This window comes from Schistocerca americana, chromosome 6, assembly GCF_021461395.2.
Source record: "Schistocerca americana isolate TAMUIC-IGC-003095 chromosome 6, iqSchAmer2.1, whole genome shotgun sequence".
NCBI lineage: Eukaryota > Metazoa > Arthropoda > Insecta > Orthoptera > Acrididae > Schistocerca > Schistocerca americana.
This window is the reverse complement of record NC_060124.1, coordinates 587,744,532-587,763,333: the sequence shown is the minus strand read 5'-3', so window position 1 is coordinate 587,763,333 and position 18,802 is coordinate 587,744,532. Positions and strand designations below refer to the sequence as shown.

The 18,802-nt window shown below is 40.9% G+C and overlaps 1 protein-coding gene across 2 annotated transcripts in view; it reads right to left on the bottom strand.

Moving 5' to 3' along the window:
- The window catches only part of LOC124619917 (immunoglobulin superfamily DCC subclass member 4-like), a 265,451-nt gene that overhangs the window by 75,766 nt on the left and 170,883 nt on the right, over positions 1-18,802 (bottom strand). The window contains exons 12-13 of one of the 2 annotated variants that reach the window (XM_047146552.1): positions 10,706-11,017; positions 3,575-3,813 (exon numbers count right to left, since the gene is read on the bottom strand). In XM_047146552.1, the coding sequence (XP_047002508.1) occupies positions 3,575-3,813; positions 10,706-11,017 (551 nt within the window). The remainder of the gene's footprint in view (positions 1-3,574; positions 3,814-10,705; positions 11,018-18,802) is intronic. The other variant, XM_047146553.1, reaches the window with a different exon arrangement.

The window sequence follows — 18,802 nt, the reverse complement described above, 5'->3', positions numbered from 1 at the left end:
ATCCGGCGAATGGTCCGGACACTTGGATGATGTCGTCCAGGATACCGAGCAGCATACATAGCACATGCCCGTTGGGCATTTTGATCACAATAGCCATAAATCAACACGATTTAGACCTTTCCGGCAATTGGTAAACGGTCCATTTTAACACGGGTAATGTATCACGAAGCAAATACCTTCCAGACTGGCGGAATGTTACGTGATACCACGTACTTATACGTTTGTGACTATTACAGCGCCATCTGTCACAAAGCGTAAAAAGTGGTCCACCTAAAACATTCATATTTCTTTACGTACTACACGAATATGTAATAAAAATGGGGATTCCTATTTTAAAAAATCGCAGTTAATATCCGTGTGACCCATGGCAGCGCCATCTAGCGGGACAACCATAGCGCCATCTGGTTTCCCCTTTCAAGGTAGACGAGTTTCGTTCTTTGTAGTTTTTTCGTTTGATGCTTTTTCGTGAGGTATTTGGCCCAGTCACTATCAATGGACCACCCTGTATAAACCTCAAGGCTTCCACACATGTGAGCTCAGCATATCAGTACTTCATCTCTAATGAATTTTACTGTATGACAGACAAACAAACTATTACAACTGGTGTGATAATCTAGATTTGAAATGCAACTGGCTAACAGAAAACAGTGACATGAGTTGTGTGAGATCTTCAATGAATAACGTGAGTGACATCGTGCCATCATCAAGTGATATGAATTGCCTATTTTTCTCTTAAGAACAAAATATTTGATATTTGTTTCTGTTCATTTAATGAAGCATAAACATTATGTGAACTCACGATGGCTTCACACAAATACAAACATAGTCATTTTTCCTACAGAAGTCTATTTCTACTGGAGCTGTAATGTTTCAACCATTTTATTATAGCTATGCAGAAATATGATTTGGACAACAGTCTCTTTTGTTGGGAGATGAATCCAAGTCAGCATGTTTGAAGATGTGGTATATTGTAAAGTCAGAAAATCTCAACCGTCTTCATAATATCTGTGGCCCAGTGGCACAACTGTGTTTTGTTTTGAGGTGAATGTAACGTAATATGTTGCAAATTCTCCGTTATCTTTTGACTTGATGGAGTGTACAGCGTTATGTTTACAGGAAGTAAGATAGCATTTAGCAAAGTCTTGCAAATTGAAAGACATTAGTGTTTAGAACAGTACACATATTGGATGACTGAGAATTTGTATTTCAGTAAATCAATAGAGCTGGGTTATGAGTGTCAAAATGTACGTATAAAACTACTTGCTAGAACCTCCAAGTGATTTGCTGCAGCAAAGTGATAGCGATCCCCCCCTCTAAGGTCACTTCACAGCCCACAATGTAATACAAGTAGAAAAACGTGATGACACAGTTACTCATTGTACTGTCGGACTGTTGATTATGAAAGAATTGTAATCTCTTCCAGTATGGAAACCTTTATTCTGTATTACATTTTGACAAATATGTATCAGTTGTGTGCTGTAGATATGTCTATTTCTTGTTTTTTAATGTGTCAGTACTCAAAAATTTTGGTAAACATATGTCATCAATATAGGGATACTAACTTGTAGATAATATTCAATCAGCTCAAATGCATCGTTTGCTAATACAGGGCGTGGTCCAGAGAAGAGAGTTCCAGAGTAGAAAGAAACACATCAGAGGAAAGGAAATGCAGTATCAACCTGACTGTAGTAGATGTTGAGAGCGAGCATCTTCCTACGAGTTGGAGCAACTGCCCATACAGCCGACTGGACCTTGAGTCACGTTTACACAATCCTCACGCCTGACAGAGTTGTCGGCAGAGGTCAGTCTGTTCGCGGCCCCAGCTGGCCACCCAGGTCGCCTGAGGTGTCAGTGAGCGGTTACTTCGTGTGGGGGGGGGGGGGGGGGCCCTCAAGTCTAAGGTGAATCGCCACAACCCCCACAGTCTTCAAGAACTCCAGCAGAACATTTGGGATGAGACTGCAGCAATTCCAGCTGTGCAGCTTCCATCCGCCTTCAGAAACTTGCTTCCCAGGGCCCAAAAGTGCCAAGAGATGAGTGGTTGTCATTTTCAACACCTGCTATAGTCAGGTTAGCACTGTATTTCCTTTCTCCTACAGTGTTTCCTTGTAACCTGGAACTGTGTTCTCCAGGCCGCTTTTATGTGCTCCACCTAGTACTACCTTAACAAATTATTAATTTCTACAAACAGGATCCTTTATATTGAAATGCATACTGGTGAAACGAGAAACATACACCATTAAACACCTAGAAAATTATGATACTCTCTTAAACGTCTGTCCTATAGATCAGACCTTTCCAAACTACTCCACATGGTGACATCCTTCTCATTCACACAGTATCACGGGAAACCTTTTCACTAACATTAATAGAAGATATTCTGTTTTAGTAAGTGATATTTTAAAGAAATATTTCATTTCTAAGTACAGTTTAATTATACATTAAACAGCTTTTCATAGATATAAAATTTTTCTATACTTTTACAAATTTATTGACTTGCGTAAGCTTGACGAGAATTACGAATCTCTTTTATATTATCACGGTAGTGGGGAAAATTCACATGAATAACTTTCCCAGACTTCCACATTTCATTGTTTTCATATTTCTCATGACAAAAAATATACTTTCACACGAACGTACTGTATAAAGGAGCAGCAAAATGACCAATGATCCTTTACTTAGGTGAGGGTAATCTTGCTGAAGGGAAATCCAGAAGTTGTATAAATCAGGTTCCTGGAATTCAAATTTTAAAGTGCGGTTGTTCTTCACATTTGTCAACTCCTTCTTTTTCCAATAAGTTAAAGTTCTAAAGTACTCGGGTACGTGAAAGGATTTTTTTTTTCAGCCAACCATACCTCGACTTTATCTTGTAAGGCTGCAATTTTGTCTGTGGTGGCCTTGTGGACTAGCATTTGTCTTGTTTATTATTTCAAATAAATCAGAAATGGAAGCTAGGTTTGTGCTATGAAGCTCGCCTCTTAATGGATCCGCAAACTCCGTTTTGTTTTCTTCCTCAAATAAATGAAGTGTTGCACCCTTAATTTAGTAGACACAAGTAAGTATTCTCCCTCTGGAGTCACAGAGGACTTCTGTTTGAAGAAGGGGGTAATAATATTGTGCTCCTAGCTCGTCACATATCTGAACGAAAAGTCTTGACTTGAGATCCCCGTTCTTAATGTAATTTACAATTTAAAACTTTTGTCCCGATCTGATTTCAAATACTTTCCAATGATCGTGACACCGTTGATGCTGCTACCCGGCATACAGCTTGTAAAGCTCTGTTGTATATTATAAATTTCACATATGCTGATCTCAACCTACAAACTAATTTCAGAAGTGTATTACAGGGTCAAGATCAATATGCTATAGATTTCCAGCCATAAATTTTGTATTATCAGCGGCACAATTTAGTTCACTATTTGTACCTAGAGCGACAGGTATAATTCATAGACGAAAGAAGGAAACATGCGTTAAAGTAGTTTTGAGCAATTTAATAAAGATATTTTGGCAAAATATCTTAAAGACAAACGTGCTCTTGGGTGAATTATACGGCAATGGTACACATTCTTCTTACCTCAAAGTGGTATTTCCTTCCTGGTGAGAGACCAGAAACAGTATAACAATAGAGATCGGGCCAAGCACCACAACGTTTCGGTTCCGTTACAAGTTTCCTGTTACGGCCACTGTCTTCTATACTGTACGTGATAGTGAAGTATTCAATATCCCCGTACGTGTTGAGTGGTGGAGACCACCTCAAGCCAACCATTCTGCGACCCCTCTTGTACACACTGAGTGACTGCACTCGTTCAGGAGCTGGAAGAGGAGAATAAAATAAAAAAAGAACGCGAATGTGTGAAAATAATATAATCCTGCTAAATGTTTCGAATCTAACAAGTTTCTTTCTATTTCTGAGCACTCTACATCACGACCACTACAAGTTACGGCCATACACCCCAATTGTAAGGGCTCTGTCGTGTCACAGTACAGACAACCTGTACATATACATTGCAGACTTCTAGACTGTAGTAAATTATCAGACATAGGGGACACATCTACAGCTACGTGACTACTCTGCAATTCACAGCTAAGTTTCTGGCAGAGGGTTCATCGAACCAACTTGAGGCTATCTCTGTACAGATCCACTCTCGAACAGCACATCCGAAAAGTGAACACATAAATATTTCTGTAAGAGCTCTGATTTCTATTATTTTATTGCCATGATCGTTTCTCCCTACGTAGGTTGGCGTCAGTAAAATATTATTGTATTCAGAGGAGAAATTTGGTTATTTAAATGTCGTGATATGTCCTCGTCCCAACGAAAATCACCTTTGTGATAAATCATTGGCACCCATCTCTCATATCATATACGTGATACTCTTTCGCATTTTTCTCGAGAGCTGCCCTGATTTGGACTTTTTCGATGTCCTCTGTCGATCCTATTTGGTAAGAATCGCATTCTGCACAGCAGTACCGTAGCATATGCCGGACGTATGTAGTGTGGACAATATATTTAGTAGACTTATTGCATCTTGTAACTATTCTGCCAATAAAATGCACTCTTGCCCACAGCTTTATCTATGTAATCGATCCCATTTAAGTTGATTATGATTGTAGTTCCTCGGTATTTAGTTGAATTGACATTTATAATATTTGTGTGATTTATCATGTACAGAAATTTAACGGGTTGATTTCAGTATTCATGTGAATGACCTCTCACTTTTAACATATTCTCCCATATCATTAGGAAGAGCAGAGGGGCTATCATATTTTCTAGGGAAACGCTAGATATTTCATTTGTTTCCATTGATTACTACGAAGTGTGACCTTTCTGACAGGAAATCAGAAATCAGGAACTGAGTCCCATAACAGAGACCATACTCCATGGGCATGTAATTTGATTAGTGGTCTCTTGTGAGGAATGGTGTCAAAAACATTCTGGAAATGTAGAAATATGGAATCAGTTTGAGATCCCTTGTCGATAGCACTCATTACTTCGTGTGAATAAAGTGCTAGCTGTGTTTCATAAGAACGATATTTTATGAATCCGTGCTGACAATGTGTCGATAGACCGGTGTCTCTGAGGTAATTCATAATGTTCAAAAACAGCACATTTTTCAAAGTTCTACTTGCAGATCGACGTCAGCGATATGGATTTGTAATTCGGCGAATTACGCCTATCTCCTTTCTTGAATATCAGTGCAAACTGTGCAACTTTCCAGTCTTTAGGTACGGATCTTCCGTCTAGCGAGTTACTGTATATTATCGCCATGTATGGAGTTATTTTATCAGCATAATCTGAATGGAACCTAGTAGGTATGCAATCCGAACGGAATGGTTTTAATTCATTCCTTCTTCTAACAAAAAGTTTCGGAAAGATAATTGAAAAATATTTCCATAAAAAGTTTTTAGAAAGAGAGGGATAGTAAGTGAGAGAAAAGGTACTGTAAGAAATTAAAGCTCAACGCCTTAGCTTGTTTCATGTTACATAAACCAGAAACATCCATTGTGCACACTCTGTGTGCTCAGATCTGGTATGTACGAACCTTGTCCATTAGCACCAGCCGCTCGTATGTGATGTGTAATTTTGACTTGGAAGTCGAAACAATATACCAGTATTATTAACCACTACATCGACATCATGTATATCATACTCCACAAGCCACCTAATGGTGTGTGACGGAGGGTACTTTTATGTTTTAGCCGATTTATTCCAAAAAGTGACCTGCCGGCACTGATTCCGAAGATCAGCATTTTTTCCCATATCTGATAAATTAGTTAAGAAAACAGAAAGTATTACTTTCGGAGACATTTGAAGAGACTGAAATTATTAACGGGTAAAGAATGTGCACAGTGAACAGCACCGCAGTGACAACACTGGACGTTTGTTTGCTCTCTGAACTCTCAGCGCGGTGGACGCTGCAGCCGCAGTTGACGCTGGCCGGTAGTCAGTTGTTTGAGCGACTCTCGAAGGGAATTTCAGTCAGAATCTCTAGTTTCTTCCCCAACGAAGCCAGCTGGGACAAGCATCATTACATTACATATAATCATTAATTTGCCTATTGGCAGGTACACGAGAGAGATAATTCAATTCAGAACCTTATTAATCCAACTGGAGATAAAGTGATCCACTAAAAACGTAGGCTTCGCAGATAATCATCGTTGCAGCTTGTCGTGTAGCGCTGTGCACTGTGATTTTTTGTACGATTCGCACGCATTTTAAAGCATCTTTTTTACCTTTCACCCAAAGTGAAAAGTGACGACAAATCAGGCTGCGTCTACTTGTGTCGAGGTTTCCTGCCAACTATGCGGATACCAGAGTGCCCAAATATACGATAGCTGACTCGTCATCTTCAACGAGAAAGCAAGAAATTCGTAGGCAAAATTTCACCACCGTACTAGGGCAAGGAAAAGGAGGTCGGGTACGCTGGCTTGTCGTGTCATACAGTATGCAGGTCTGCGGGGCCTTCAGATGTGACAGCGTTGCGAATCTGAAGTGAGCGGGCATGTGAAGGCAGGCGCCCTCGCTGTCAGGATCCCAGTCGGCCAGCTGTGACCATCACATCCGAGGGTCGCCGTGTTGTGTACCAGACGCATCTTAACCTCTTCACATCTGCACCTGACGTCCAACTTCGTGTGTGTCGTCCTACACCATTGGACAGAGAGTAGCAGCGGGTCGACTAGAAAATTAGACTACCATTAACACCACATCTGGGTCTGAAATGATCCCACGACAGGAACCATGGACTGCAGATGAATGGCGTCGCATGGGTTCTGCAATACCACAGATGACCACAGTAGACGAATGAGGTAATGACGCGCAGAAAGCGACCATCCTTCCAGTGTGTTGGAGAGGCACAGCGACCGTACTCCTGGCGTTAAGGTGCAGCAACCATCAGGTGTGACTTATCGTCTTGGCTCGTAGCGACCGAGGGAACTCTCATGGCACAACAATATGTCACAAACAACCTGTGCCCTCACATGTTACCTCTCGTGTGAGTGCGACGTTGTTCCATTTTTCTAGAGGACAGTGTTCGTCCACATGTGGCACATTTCTCTGTAAAGTTTCTGCATGATGTCAAGGTACTCCCATGGCCAGCAAGATTCCTAGACGAGTCCCCCATAAAACATATGTGGGACAAGCTCAGTCTTCGGCTCCATCCCAGTCCCGGCGTGCAGTATGTCAAGGAGCGTCTAGGATGGGAATGGGCCAGATTATCACACTAGAGGACAGAATGGCTTTGTAACACCCTTCCTAACTGAATCAGTCCCAGCATCCAAGCTAGAGGTGAGGCAACGTCATACTCGTAAATTGGCTCATACTGCCAGGTTACATGCAAATCTGATTGGTATTGTAATGTAAAAAAAAAAAAGATCACATACACTGTCAACCTGTGAAGGTCCAATTCGTTTTCTCCACTTTTTTTGGTAACAGCATATATTTCTTCAGCGCTTTATCATTTTTATCAAGATTTTTCCCATGAGAAATATACAGGTGCGTAAGCAGTGCTAAAACGCAATCGATTTGGATAACTAATGAAATTAAAATATTATGTAGGAGGAAACAGGAGCTATAACAAACTCTTCATACAGACAATTCTGTGAGATGCTGAAGAAAGCTATCAGACGTAAGACCAAGTGAATAAAAAGCTCTCAGAGAAAAATTAAAGGTAATTGATCAACTGTAATTCTTCAGCTGTTTCAGAAATGACGAAGAAAGACATCAGACGTTAGACCAAGGGAATAAAAAGATCCCAGAGAAAAATTAAAGCTATGTGATCAATTGTAATAGAGGTATGAGGGTAGAATGTGTGCTCAGTGTATTAAACTTCTCTTTTGTGAGAATGAAACTGTTAACGACTTTCTAGAGTTTTGTAAAATCTTTAATAACAGACGGCATGTTAAATTAAAAATTTTATGCTACAGGTAAGTATGTAGACTTACTGTACCTGGTAGTCCAAGACCACTATATCACATGCAACCAAAGAAGAAATAGAATCAGTTGTTACAACATTAAAGACTAAGAATCTTCAAGGGTATAACGAAATTTCAAGTAAGACTATGAAGATCAATGTATCATACATTGCTTCTGTAAACGCAGAAACCTGTCCAATGGGTCTTACAGATGTCGTCAGTTTCCTGACATATTGAAATAATCCTTACTGAAACCACTTTATAAAAAGGGTGAAAGAGATAACGTGCATACAGTAACATATGTTATTGTGAAAGACGTGGAATATAATACAAATGATGTAGCCAATAGGGTAGCCAATAACAACAGAATGTGCATTCAGCAAAGAGATTAATTGTTGACTATAATAAATTGCAAAGTGTACAGTTTCTGACACGGAACTCTCGAAGTAGCAAACTTTACCGAACAGTTCGTAAACTCAAGTATTTTAAATCCTTAAAACTGAGAAAAGCTGGAAGAATATCTTTCGAGTACCACGTACAAGAACTCACGCAGAAGCTGAACGATGGAAATTTCACCCTGAGATTGACCTCCACTGTCTCCAACAGTTAGTTTCACTCTGTTTTCAAATAATTGGGTGATAAGACATATTGGCAATATCAGTTCGCAAACGTCGTGTAGGTCGTCCTTTAGGTGTTTCGGAATTCTAAATCTGCAGTTCCTGTACACAAATTCCTATCATGAGATATCTTATTGGCAATATAGACTCATTCAAATGAAAGTGGAACTTCATTCAGTGAACACTAAAACGATATAGACTTGGATAACGCATCTTGAACTGTACAGATATTTGAGCTCTGTTTAGCAGGTTCCGTTCTCAACAATCATCTTGTAGCGCTGAAAGCAATAGAGAGATAAACCCCAAATATTCTAATCGAAGTTGGGACATTTCCTATTGGGATATTCCTTCTATCGTGTACAGGAATTCCTCACAGCAATTGATAACGTTTTTTTGACATGTGTTGTATATTCTTACAATATTTTTAACATGCTGCAAAGCTCAAGAATTCTTAATTTAATGAACTGTAGGAGAAGTGCGTAAGAAAATTTATAGAGGAAAACATATAATTAACAGACCATTTGAAAGAAGGGAGAGTGAAGATAATCTGTCAGAAGGCTTGCAGAAAAAAGCGAGAAAAATTGAAGTGCTTATAATGAAAGAGAATAGTTATAACTTTGAGTTACTGGGCTATTCCATGTACTACAGAGAAAAGAGATCTGGGTCAGTTTTGTATAATTCTGTGGGTAAATTAGCGCTTTCAACAAAGTTAAGTGGAATAATCATACGTACATTCTGCCATGACAACATTAAATTTTATGCTGTACATTAGTCAATAATATTCATAGAAATAAACTGCTACTGCTACCGAGTGTCTGTGACTAAAGGTACCTACAGAGGTACGCCAAAAATAAGTAAGTGAAACTCTCAAAGAAAATTATAGCCTGTAAAACTTTAGTAATTAGTGTTATAGCATTGTGTTAGAAACTTGTTCCAATGGTAGGCCTCAACTGACTGACATTGAGGAGCAACGGGATTAAAATCCACATCTGGCCATCCAGATATAGGTTCGCCTTGGTTTACAAAATTCAATAACGGAAATGCTGCTATGACGAATACATTGGATTTCCTTCAGCCATCCAGTTGAGCTTCATCCTTTATCTTCATGTCATTGATAGGAAATTGAAAGTAAATTTGACTCCATCCTGACAGAAATCACTTTAAAATTTCCCCTTTTTTACTTTTAATTGCTTATTTTGAAGATTATATACTATGTATTTTATGCCTCTGAGATACACGAAAAACTTAAAAAGATACTCGTTACTTCAATGGAGTACGTTACATATTGTTCTGACAACACTTTTCAAGGGAATAAGAAGAATCAGAGGAATTGAACAACTAAAAGTAATAAAACTCCCTTTTACACTCTCCTACATTTCCCTCAGGGAACAAAATAGTAAGTGACAAGTTGAGGAATACGTCTGTATCCATGTATGTATCTTTATTCAATAACAGTGCTAACCATTTAATCCTTCAAATCTTTCCAGAGATTGTTTCTATCATTAACAACACAATCATGCCTTGTGCTATATTTTAAGAAAAGTGAAGTGTTTGTAATGAGAAAGAAGGAACTCATTAGGTAAATGTAATGGAAGGAGGAATGAAGGTAAAACTATATAAAGCATATTTGTAATCTTCATTCCGTATAAGAAATGTCTAAGCGCCAATTACTCTCTCCATAATAGTCAGTGACTCTAAGTCAGTCAAACTCATATACTGAAAATAGGCACTCAGATGCAGCAAACCAGATCTGAAGGAATCAATGACTCCAGTTAGATAAAACTTTTTTATCCGAGTTACGTAAAACCAGAAATTTAAAAGATAAGCACACTTTGTCATAGTATCCACTTGTTTATGATGCACTTTCCATCCCATCAATACAATCAATTCCCTGGCGAATACACCATACACGAACGTCTCAGATAGTAGCCTAATTTTTCACTGATCAAAATGTAATTTATGATATTCGTCAAAACAATTAATTTTTATAGCTCTTACCACAGAAGCTTAAGTTATGAAACCATTGGATCATGTGATTTTACACTATAACTCTTTGTAATTAAGAGTAGCTACAGAATGATTACTGACAAGCATGTATTACGCTATAATGGCAAGTAAATTGCATTTTCATCATACCTCATGTTACTTACAACTACTTGAAGCAAAAGTACACTTACCTGTGCTACTGGTACAGAATGGAATGTTCAGTTGATCTGAGTCACTGGTTCCACCTGAGGCGACAACTGTAATGTAAGCATCATAGCAGTTGCTGGGTGTGAGGTTTGTGAAGTTGACATTCAGAATGTTTTCGGCAACTGTTCCCTGTTGAATAATCTCATCTGTGTTATTCTCAACCAGTGAATAATGGTAGCCATAAATGTAGCCATTAAGACCAGTGCAGTCTTCAGGAGGCATCCAACTTAGGGAAACACTTGTATTGGACACAGCAAATATTGGATTTTCAGCAGCAGAGGGTGCCACGTGTGGTGCTGAAACAGATGAAGATTAAAAGTATCCATACAGTAGCAGTAACTGCCTTTAAATTACTACTGAATTACACAATGGTACATTTAACTTAAAATGAAGTGCTGCTTAAGCACAACTCGTTCCAACGGAATTCATTTTGAACGAAATGTATCTGAGGCAAATTTTAACAGATGGAAAACATTTCTACGCCTGAAATCTGAAATAAGTTGGAGGAATAAATTTAAAGACACATACTGTAGTGGAAGCAACGTTCAGTGTTAATATTGTTTAAGAGGATTCACAAAACTAATTATTTTTATTGCGAAAAATTTTTCAGTACGTTCTGACTATCCAGTCATGTCTTTACATAATCTTTTGCGATGGTGAGTGGAAAACTGATTAGGAAAGAATTGACAGGAAAGAAAATAGGTGGGCTTCTTAATGGAACAGTGAGGAAAAGTTACTGTTTTAAGTCTACACATGTGTCTGCTATTTTAACACACAAATTTACATCCTGCAGAATACATCCAGTTACTTGTAACAAATATTTAAAATGTTTTCCACTTCTTTCAAGCACAGCCATGCAAATCTTTCAGTACCTCTACCAAAACAATGTAAACGAAAGGATTACGTCTGTAGACCACTATAGCCAAATTGCTGCTTGCGTCTTGCTGACATAAATAATAAAGCTTTTGTTCTGAACAGTAATGAACATTTCGGATATATAACTTGACGTTGTTCTTGAAAGTACTTTCAACAGTTCCCAGTACGAAGAACATAAAGTCCAAATTTTTATTTAAAAACAAGTGTTCTTGTCAGTAAATCATATTTTCTTGATTCCTGATGACAAACAAGGGTTTTAATGGATGTAAACCACGGCCGAGTAGAGCTGTAGGCATGGTACCTCTGCTACTCGTTGTGCAAAAAGGTGCAGATCAAGATTAACTGCTGTAACAATACTTACTCTTTTCAGTAGTTGTTGTTGTAATAATGCTCTTCAGTTCAGAGACTCGTTTGATGCGGCACTCCATGCTACTCTGTCCTGTGGAAATCTCTTCATCCCACAATAACTACTGCAACCTACATCCTTTTAAACATCCTTATTGTATTCATCTCCTGGTCCCTCTTCAAAACTTTTCCGTGCTACGCTTGCCTCCAGTACATTCTTGAGCCCTTGACATCCGAGAATGTGTCCTATCAACCAATCATAGCCTTTAATTAGGTTATGCCAGAAACTTCTTTTCTCGGCAGTTCCATTCAGAACCGCCTCATTGGTTACATGATCAATCCATTTGACTTCTGCATTGTTCTGTAGCTCTGCATTTCGAATGCCATGTCTCAACTTTTTATCGCCCGCGTTTCTCTTCTGCACAAGGCTTCATTACAGAGAAGTACGTCCAGAAAAAGCTTTCTAGCACATAGTATTTATATTCAATATTAACCAATTCAATTTCTTCAGAAACGATTTTTTTCGCCAGTCCACGTTTCATATCATCCCTGCTTCGGTTATCATCAGTTATTTTACTGCCCAAATAACAAAATGTATCTCCTACTTTGTGTCTCTCATGCCCTCATCTAATTCCCTCAGTCTCACCTGTTTCAGTTGATTTACATTCCATTATCCTTGATTTGCTTTTGTTAATGATCATCTTATATCATCCCTTCAAGACACTGTCCATTCCTTCAGCTGCTCGTCCAAGTCATTTGCTGTCTCTGACAGAATTACAGTGTCATCGGCAAACCTTAGAGTTTTTATTTCTTCACTCTGGACTTTAATTTCTTCTCAGAGTTTTCTTCGGTTTCCTCTACTGCTTGCTCAATGCGCTGACTGAATAACATCCTGCTCTCACTCCCTTCCCTTTCACATCCCTCGACTCTTTTAACTGTCGTCTGGTTTCTGTCCAAGTTGTATATAAACTTTCGCTCCCTGTATTTCACTCTTGCTATCTTAGGAATTTCAAAGACTATTTTCCAGTCAGCATTGTCAAAATATATCTCAAAATCTACGAAAGGTATAAACGAAGGTTTGCCTTTCCTTAACCTATATTCTATGAGAAGTCATAGGGTCAGTACTACCTCGCGTGTTCCTACTTTTCTCAGGAACCCAAACTGATCTTCCTAGAGGTCAGTTTCTACTAATTTTCCCATTCTCCCTTCAATAAGTCGTGACATTATTTTGCAACGTGCTTATTAAACTTGTAGTTTGGTAATATACATAACTGTCACCACCAGTTTTCTTTAGAATTGGAATTATTAAAATCTTCTTAAAGTCTGAGGGTATTTCCCCTGTCTGACACATGTTGAGTACCAGATGGAAAAGTTTTACCATGGATGGTTCTCCCAAGTATATGAGTACTTCAAACGAATGTTTTCTATTCCAGCAGCCTTGTTTGGAATTATGTCTTTCAGAGCTCTGTCAGATTATTCTCGCAGTATCACATCTCCTGTCTGATTTACATCTATGTCATCTTGTCCTCCTATAATAATGCCATCACGTTCGTTTCACTTCCATAGCATTTCCCTACACTCCTTCCACCTTTCAGCTTTCCATTCATTGCTTAGTACTGATTTTCCAACTGAGCTCTTGACGTTTATATAGCCGTTTCTCTTTGCTACAAAGGCCTCTTTAACTTTCGTCTGGCCAGTATCTATCTTTCCCCTAGTTATGCACGCTGCTGTATCCTTACAGATGTGCTCGAGCCATTGCTGCTTAGCCATTTTGAACTCTCTGTCAGTTGAATTCCTTACTCGTTTGTATTTCACCCGCTTCATTTGCTGTATTTTTATATTTCCTACTTTCATAAATTAAATTCAGTATCTCCTGTGACATTCACGGATTCCTGCTAGTGCTCTTCGTTTTACGCATTTGATCCTCTGTTTCTTTCGCTACTTCACCTCTCAAAGTAGCCCATTCCGTTTTACTGTGTTCCTTTCTCCAGTTTCAGTCAATAGTTGCCTGATGCTCCCTCTTTCAACGACCTCTGGCTCAGTTTCCTACCTTTTTGCAATTTCTTCAGTTTTAATCTACAGTTCATAACCAATAAATTGTGGCCAGTGTCCTCATCTGCCTCTGGAAATGGCTTATGGTTTAAAATTTAATTCCGAAGTATCTGTTGTACCATTATATAATAAATCTGAAATCCAGCGACGACTACAAGTCTCTTCCACGTATATAACCTCCATTCATGATTCTTAAACCAATCGTTAGAGATGATTACATTATGCTTCGCGCAAAATGCAACCGAGTGGTTTCGTCTTAATCCTTTCCCCCAGTCCACAGTCTCCTACAATTTTTCCTTCTGTTCCTACGACCGAATTCCAGTCGCCCATCACAATTAAGTTTTCTAGTACATTAACCATCCAAATGAATTGTTTTATGTTATCATTCATTCTTTTAACCTCTTCATCACCTACGGAGCTAGGTGGCATGTAAACCTGTGTTACTCTGATGGATGCTGAGTTTGTATCTGTCTTAGCTACTACGCTGGTCGTAGTAGTGTACTCTCATTCCTGTTTAAATATTCATAATTAGGCCTACTTGTGCGTTGCCTCTATTCCATTTTGTATTTATAATCCTGAACACGCTTGACCGGAAGTCCTGTTCAACCTGCCAACGAACTTCGCTAATCATCACTATACCTAAACTGATCCTATTTTTTGTTTTTGTTTTAAATGTTCCAACCTACCTACCTGATTAAGGGATCTAATATTCTACGATCTGATCCGTAAATTGGCGGTTTTTTCCGGTTGACGATATCCTTCTGAACAGACACTGCGCAAAGATATAAAAGGTGGTCTATCTTGCACTTCTGGCCATTAAAATTGCTACAGCAAGAATAAATGCAGATGATAAACGGCTATTCATTGAACAAATATATTATACTACAACTGTCATGTGATTCCATTTTCACGCAATTTGGGTGCATAGATCCTGAGAAATCAGTACCCAGAACAACCACCTCTGGCCGTAATAACGGCCTTGATACGTCAGGGCATTGAGTCAAACAGAGCTTCGATAGCGTGTACAGGTATAGCTGCCCATGCAGCTTCAACACGATACCACAATTCATCAAGAGTAGTGACTGGCGTATTGCGGCGAGCCAGTTGCTCGACCACCACTGACCAGACGTGTTCAGTTGGTGTGAGATCTGGAGAATGTGCTCGCCAGGGCAGCAGTCGAACATTATCTGTATCCAGAAAGGCCCGTACAGAACCTGCAACATGCGGTCATGCATTATCCACCTGAAAGTAGGGTTTCGCAGGGATCGAATGAAGCGTAGAGCCACAGAAACGTAACGTCCACTGTTCAAAGTGGCGTCAATGCGAACAAGAGGTGACCGAGACGTGTAACCAAGTGTTACGCCAGCATGGCGATGACGAATACACGCTTCCAATGTGCGTTCACCGCGATGTCGCCAAACACGGATACGGCCATCATGATATTGTAAACAGAACCTGGATTAGTCCGAAAAAATGACGTTTTGCCATTCGTGCACCCAGGTTCGTCGTTGAGTACACCATCGCAGGCGCTCCTGTCTGTGATGCAGCGTCAACGGTAACTGCAGCCTTGGTCTCCGAGCTGATAGTCCATGCTGCTGCAAACGTCGTCGAACTGTTCGTGCAGATGGTTGTCTTGCAAACGTCGCCATCTGTTGACTCGGGGATCGAGACGTGGCTGCACGATCCGTTACAGCAATGTGGTTAAGATTCCTGTCATCTCGACTGCTAGTGATACGAGGCCGTTGGGATCCAGCACGGCGTTCCGTATTACCCTCCTGAACCCACCGATTTCGTATTATGCTAACAGTCATTGGATCTCGACCAACGCGAGCAACAATGTAGCGATACGATAATCCTCAATCGCGATAGGGTACAATCCGACCTTTATCAAAGTCGGAAACGAGATGGTACGCATTTCTCCTCCTTACACGAGGCATCACAACATCGTTTCACCAGGCAACGCCGGTCAACTGCTGTTTGTGTACGATAAATCGGTTGGAAACTTTCCTCTTGTCAGCACGTTGTAGGTGTCGCCACCGGCGCCAACCTTGTGTGAATGCTCTGAAAAGCTAATCATTGGCATATCTCAGCATCTTCTTCGTGTCGGTTAAATTTCGCGTCTGTAGCACGTCATCTTCGTGGTGCAGCAATTTTAATGGCCAGTAGTGTATCTCCGGAATTTTTTACCCAAGAAGATGCCATCATCATTTAACCGTACGGTATATCGCCCTTCCCTCCGGAAACTAACGGCTGTAGTTTCCTCTTGCTGTCAGCTGTTCGCTGTACGAGCGTAGGGAGGACATGTTGGTTGTGTTACAAGGCCTTATAAGTCAGTGATCCAGACTATTGGCCTTGCAGCTACTGAAAAGGCGACTGCCCGCCTGCAAAATTTTTCTGGCCTCTCAACAGATATTCTTCCGTTGTAGTTGCACCTACGATGTGGCTGTTGGAATTGTTGCCCACCACAGAAAAGACAATGTTTTCGTTAGGACAGTTCCTGTACCTTGAGTGACGAGACTAGTGGTCCATACCACAGTGCGACGGTCGCGAAATTATGTCTTTACTTGTCGATTACCTTCTTGCGACTATCTTAGATTATTCCGATATTTCACTGTGTAAATGTTCCATGTTTATAAATAAAATTTGCTAGATTCTCTAAGCACACTCAACACATCTTTATTATAATATTCTCCTTACTGCATGACTAACAAAGAATTCCTCGAAGTCAAAGTACAATAACACAACAGTATACCGCACTTCATTCAGTAAGTGGCACCGTCAGACAAGAAACGCAATTCACGTTCTCCGGTAGCGACAGTGAGAGCGCTTGTTCCTCTTGCCAGCTGATAGGGCAGGACGGCACCGTGCTGGAAGATTTCTGATAACATTAACAAGACTGTGCTGCTGATTAGAACACTTACCGAAGACAAATATTCAGTTCTAAAAGCCCGGTTCAATGGCAGTAACTCAATTCATCCCTTCTGTACTAAAGTTCCAATACAGACATGCTTTTTTTTACAATTTTCAAAGTTTCCAGGCAGTGACCGATGAGTCTGTGCGCAACGGTTTGCCTAAATCTCCGTATGGCCAAAAGAGCTTGGAAGCATAATTTTCGAGAAAAAAGACTAGTTCAGCAATTCAGAGGCACACAAAGAGCAACTTAAGAGTTGAATGTAAACTTTAACTGGTAGGAAATGCGTGGAAATGGATCAAACCAGTTTTCCTGCAGGCCATATTTTTAAAACTCTACGAGTAATAATATAATGCATCTTCGAATCTGAACTACTAAAAGATGCGAACAAGAAACAAAAATGCCTGGAATTTAGGCAGAACATTTTTTACGTTTTATCTTATGCTTTTAATATGAATAACGCCTCAGTAACCCGGACTTGGCTAATTTCGAATCCGAGAACCTGAGACTGGACAACCAGTCGCGCCAGGCTCATTCACCGCGGCATGTTGGACGCACTTCCTCCCTTCCCATTCGCTTCACCTTAATCGACAATATATAACAACCTTCTGTGTCACTGATACACATGAAAGCAATCAAGCCAAAGTTCACGTGACGGGGTGTATTAAATTCAATGTCTGTGATTACTTTAAAAGTGTATGGTAGTGCTCACAATACTATAACTCAGCGAAAATGACTGTTAGGAGTAGATATCAATCGATAAGTGTAGGAGTTAAATCAAAGTGCTTGATAATATCCGTATGGGTGCGCCTGCCCAGAGTGTTATGATGGAGTTTGACACTGCCAAGTCGACTTATGACGACGTCAAGAAGTAGTGCACTGAAACAACGGACTTTGTGATAAACGAAACAAATCAGCAGGAAAATGAAAACGGACACCTGGATCAAAACTGATCAGCATTTATGATGATGAGAATAATGATGATGATAACGATGACGATCATAAGCTGGTGGAAACTATGACGCTTCTTCCTGTAAGAATATTCTAACTGCAGGCTGCAGCGGAAAGATTTCTCTAGTACCTTCCGCCGCGGAAGTCGAACACGCGCCCGAACAAATGGACGTGGTCAGCCCATAGAGGGCTCCGCCTCCGCGGCGGCTATTCCGCGCAGCGGCTCTCGCGCAGCGAGGGCGCCACCGCTACGCCACGTGCAGACAGCGACCAATAGCCGCTCCCTCCGGTTTCGTACATGGGGACCCGCTCTGCCCTAGTCCAGTAAGCCACATCTCCGGCGGTACTCCGCAAGGTTACCGCCCTTCGATTGTGCCATTCCAGCACTAATCGAAGCGCTAGGTTTTTCAGGTGCCAGCCAGCCAGCCAGCCAGCCAGCAGCAGCAGCAGCAGCGGTCCCGGTCCTGGTCCCGGCCAGTAGCAGCGGTCCCGCCCAGCAGCGGCGGCAGCAGCGGTCCTGCCGGTAGCAGCCAGCCAGCCAGCCTCCTGCAGCAGCAGCGGCAGCTGCGGCATTCCTGCCACCCGTCGTCGCCGTCAGCGCCAGCGCCAGCAGCGTGCGACTCTAATCTTCGTCCGTCTTCGTCTTCCTCCGTCTCCCTCTCCATCTCCATCTGTCCCCAGTTTTTGTCCTTTCTTTTTCGTCCTGTGCGTTTTTGTTTCTCCCTGTCATGTCAGCCCCCACCACCACTACCACAACAGCCACAGTTTATACTTCCCCCTCCGCCGCCACCACCACCATAAGATGGTGTGCCCAGTCACACCCCCTCTTGCCATCCCGCCTCTTCTCACTCTCCCTTCGCCCTCGTTCTTTGTTGCCCCCTCTCCAGCTTCTTCCTCCCGCTCCTCTCCCTCTCATCCTTTCCCCCCACTCCCCCGGCCTGTCACT